Source organism: Camellia sinensis, chromosome 3, assembly GCF_055761805.1.
Source record: "Camellia sinensis isolate YWXY chromosome 3, ASM5576180v1, whole genome shotgun sequence".
In the NCBI taxonomy this organism is placed as follows: domain Eukaryota; kingdom Viridiplantae; phylum Streptophyta; class Magnoliopsida; order Ericales; family Theaceae; genus Camellia; species Camellia sinensis.
The window spans coordinates 189,169,711-189,173,926 of NC_138963.1; the positions used below are offsets into that span (position 1 = coordinate 189,169,711).

At 35.4% G+C, this 4,216-nt stretch overlaps 2 protein-coding genes across 2 annotated transcripts; both read right to left on the minus strand.

Annotated features, from left to right (window-relative positions):
• Positions 1-1,836: 1,836 nt before the first annotated feature.
• Positions 1,837-3,550, minus strand: LOC114285972 (protein FAR1-RELATED SEQUENCE 5-like). Its single transcript, XM_082918706.1, has 2 exons — positions 2,021-3,550; positions 1,837-1,938 (listed from the first exon to the last, which is right to left on the minus strand). The coding sequence occupies exons 1-2, from the start codon at positions 3,548-3,550 to the stop codon at positions 1,837-1,839; spliced, it is 1,632 nt and encodes a 543-aa protein (XP_082774832.1).
• A 111-nt stretch (positions 3,551-3,661) lies between these two features.
• Positions 3,662-4,006, minus strand: LOC145822110 (protein FAR1-RELATED SEQUENCE 5-like). The gene has a single exon (XM_082918707.1). The coding sequence runs from the start codon at positions 4,004-4,006 to the stop codon at positions 3,662-3,664; it is 345 nt and encodes a 114-aa protein (XP_082774833.1).
• Positions 4,007-4,216: the final 210 nt, after the last annotated feature.

Below are 4,216 nucleotides of genomic sequence, written 5' to 3' on the forward strand. Positions count from 1 at the left end.
TTCCTGAATTCAGTGCAACTAAACACTTTGAGACCTAATCAATTTGTATGTAGAACTACAATGCTGAATAACACATAGGATAGGTTTTTATGAGCCCACTACAATGTTGGTTTCAAAACTAAATTGGTTTCTCGAGGGCTGACTGTTTGTGTTGTATTGTGTATGTAGATTTAGAAATGGCTTCTTCTTCTAATGACAACAGCAACATAAGATTAAAACCGAGAATGTGCAATTGTGGAAGAACAGCTGCCATACATATCGTAAAAACTAATGAGAATGGAAATAAAGGGCGTTTGTTCTTTGTTTGCCCATCAAAATATGTAAGTATTGTATTGGAAATATTAAATATGTAAGTAGTCACAATTTAATTTGTTTTAATAGACTAACTAATTGTTGGTTGCATTGTAGACTGAAAATCCCAATTGCAATTACTTCAAGTTCGTGGCTGAAGATGATGAAGATGTGACGTCCACAATCCGTTCCAACACTAGAGCTTCTGATGGTGTTACAGTAGAAGACTTTAACAAGCTGAGGAGGAGGCTGTATGACGTGGAAAATGAACATGGCGACTATGGTTGAAGGCTTCGAATGGTGGAAAATATTTTGAAGGCGATGGTGTATTTGATTGTATTTGCTTTACTTTTGTACTTCATGATGTAATGTTATTATGGATTTATGGATTTAAAGTTATTATGGATTTATGGATGTAATCTACTTTATGATGTAATGTTAGTATCCGAAAAATTTGACTAATGTTATTATGGATTTATGATGTTTGTACTTTATGATGTTTTTATGAATGGAATTTGGGAAGTTGGGAATGATTTGAGATGGTTTTTATATGGTTTATTGTCCTAGTGGATTTAATGAACTTGGGAATGATTTGAGATGGTTTTTATATGGTTCATTTAACTTAGTACATGCATACCAACAGAATTTAGTACATGCATAATATGAATTTACTAGATGAACCAGCATACCAAATGCATACCAGCAGAATTCATTTACCAGCATATGAACCAGCAGAATTCACCAGATATGAACCAGCATACCAGATGAACCAGCATATGAACCAGCAGAGCATACCAGCAGACCTAGTGAATTCTGCTACTGTTTATTTTGCATAGGCACATTTCACATCAAGTAGCCTTGGCTGTGGTGTGGTGCATGTTTATTTTGCATGTTCTTTTCACATCAAGTAGCATACCAACAGAATGCAGAATCAGCATACCAGAACCAGTATACATGTTCTTTTGCATGTTTATTTTGCATGTTATTTTGCTACTGTTTATAACTTTTCAGTGTTCAAACCAGCATACCAGAACCAGCATACAGTGTTCAAAATAGAATCTGCATAACAGGGTTAAAAAACCATTTTCTGCTAGTGTTAATAACCATTTCAGAATCTGAACATGAACCATATGAACTAGCAGAGTATACCAGCAGACCTGGTGAATTCTACTACTGGTAATAACCATTTCAGAATCTGCATAACAGTGTTCAAGGGTCCTAAATGAACATCAACCAACATCAACCAAGTTAAATTAACATGTTCAATACAGCATGTTCAATACCAGTTTCCTGAATCTGAACATGAACATCAAGCAACTAACACATAAATTAAAAAAAAACATGCTGAATAACAGAATCAGTACAACTTTAACAATAACCAACATCAACCAACATCAACCAAGCTAAATGAACATTAACAATAACCAGTTCACTTGGGTTTAACATATAAATTAAAATCAACTGTAAATGAACATCAACCAGTACAACTTTAACATCTAAATTAATTCATTGGTCCTTAAAAATTGACACATTAGTACTTTAACATCACTTTCCAGCAACAGTTTGCTTGACAATTTCAGAGGCCATGACTTCACGTTGCAGCCCAATTTTAGCATCAGTTTGGTTCTGTTCATGGTTGTCCATAGCCTACAAAAAAAAAGACAGAATTTTTAAGCAACTATAAATACATGATATCACAGAATTTTCAGCAACTATAAACTAAAAATACATCAAGGACGAACCTGACTACACATTGGAGTAGTTGATTCTTGAGAATATCGAAACCCAATGTCATATCCACATGAACCTTGTAGTAGTGACTGGAATGTTGGTTGAGTTGGCAAATAATTTGGCACCACATACATCTCCCGCAAATTGTTTCTTCAGTTTCAGCAGCTCTACTTGCTACTGCTCTAAATGCAGTCATCAATGTCTTATACCGCGAAGCTTGTTGGAATTTCACATCTACTTTAATGTCATTTTCCTTAATGTGCTGCACAGTTTCGGCTCTTGCTTGTTTGGTCCACCTCTTCAGAATGTATTGTGGAGGAACCTCTTTCATCTTCAATATGTCTCTAATGACCTTCAATGAGTGAGAACACAAGATTCCTTCCCTTTCAAACTTTATACAATTACAACCAAAAGAGCCATCCCTCTCCAACTTCACTTTCCTTGCATGTTTGTTACCAACATCAACAACTGTGTAAATGGTACTAGCCTCGCCATATTCAATTGCTTCTATGTCCGATTCAATGGATTGAAAGTACTCATTTTGAAATTCCTCAAAGATCTTTTTTGTGTAGACGTTACCCATTTGAATTAACATTCTTATTGTTGCTTTCACCTTTGGCAACCTTTGGCACAAAGCATAGCCCGCTTCTAACTCCTTGTATCGCTTCTCATAAAGTACCCTTTCGAAATGCATGAAGAATTCATTTAAGTTGAAATCAGAACGAATGTAATCCTTCAAAAAAACATTAAAAGATTCACTAAGTTGTGTGGTACTCATTCCCGCAGCCCATGTTGATCTAACATAAGGCCATCCCCATTTTTCTTTCACCGCAAAAGTCAATTTCAACCAATGGTTTTCATGCACATCATATTTATCAAGCATTTCCGCCCACTCTAATTTCCATTGATTTGTATCTTCAATGTGAAAGAAAAATTTATTTAGTACACCCTTCACCCCCTTATCTTGGAACAAACAGTTAACATGTTTTAATGCATTTTGCATCAAATGCCAAGTACACAATCGGTGACTTGTGTCAGGCATAACGATGGGTATGGCTTTAGCCATTGCAGTATCTTGATCGGTGAACAAAGTTTTCGGTGCCTTCCTTGACATAGCCTCTAGAAAGTTTTCAAACAACCATACAAACGATTCGGCGGTCTCATCATACAACAATGCTGCACCAAATATAATTGTTTCCCTGTGATGGTTGAATCCCATAAAAGATGCGAATGGTCTATGTTCTTTGTTTAACTTGTAAGTCGTATCAAATGTGACAACATCACCAAATTGGGCATAATCCATGATCATTTGTGCATCGGCCCAAAACATATTGGTTATTTGCTCCTCATTATCTAATTGAACAGCATAGAAGAATGAAGGATTTTGCAAAGATTTTTCTTTAAAGTATTGCAACACATTGCCTACTTCCCCATATGCTAAACTTTGTTGTCTTTTGGTTCTCAAATAATTTTTAGAATCTAATTTCGTAAAACCAAGACATTGCCTTCCACCAGCTTCCCTACCCATGAGTTCAAAAGACTAGCCCAAACGAAGACCAGATTGTGCCGCTAAATCTAACTGAATTGCTTGGGTAGCGGATATCTTTCTTTGTGACGGCAACATGTGGGCACACTCGGGTTATACAAGATCATGGTTGTGTTTTTCTTTGAAATCAATCACAACATATTTTCCAGTACCCTCATGTAATTTAATATAAAGTCGAGCCTCACACCCAGTCCTAGTTTCAGCTCTAGAGTTTTTTGACAATGGGTCTCGCTTGTCAACCTTTCGAAATCCCTCCTTGTTGCAAATCAAAAGTCTATGAATAAGTTGATTAGTGAACTTGTCCATCTTACAATAATCTCTTCTTATGCTAAACCCCATTCTTCCTCCATATGTATTATAAAATTCATACGCACATTGTTCAGAATCAAATATCATTCCCAATTTTGGCTTCCAATCACAGTCATTCTCAGGTTCCATATCGATATCAAAATGCAACTGAAAACCCATATAAATAAAATCTTAAGTTAATGATAGTTGAGCTTCTTAATAAGATTGCAGGATTGTTTAGGTTATAATGCTATGAAAATGAATTGAAATTGGTTTTTAGATAACATTTATCTGGTTTATAGATAGGACCATATGTCATAGAAGGAAAATTACTCGAATTAAGGAAATTGAATTATTCAT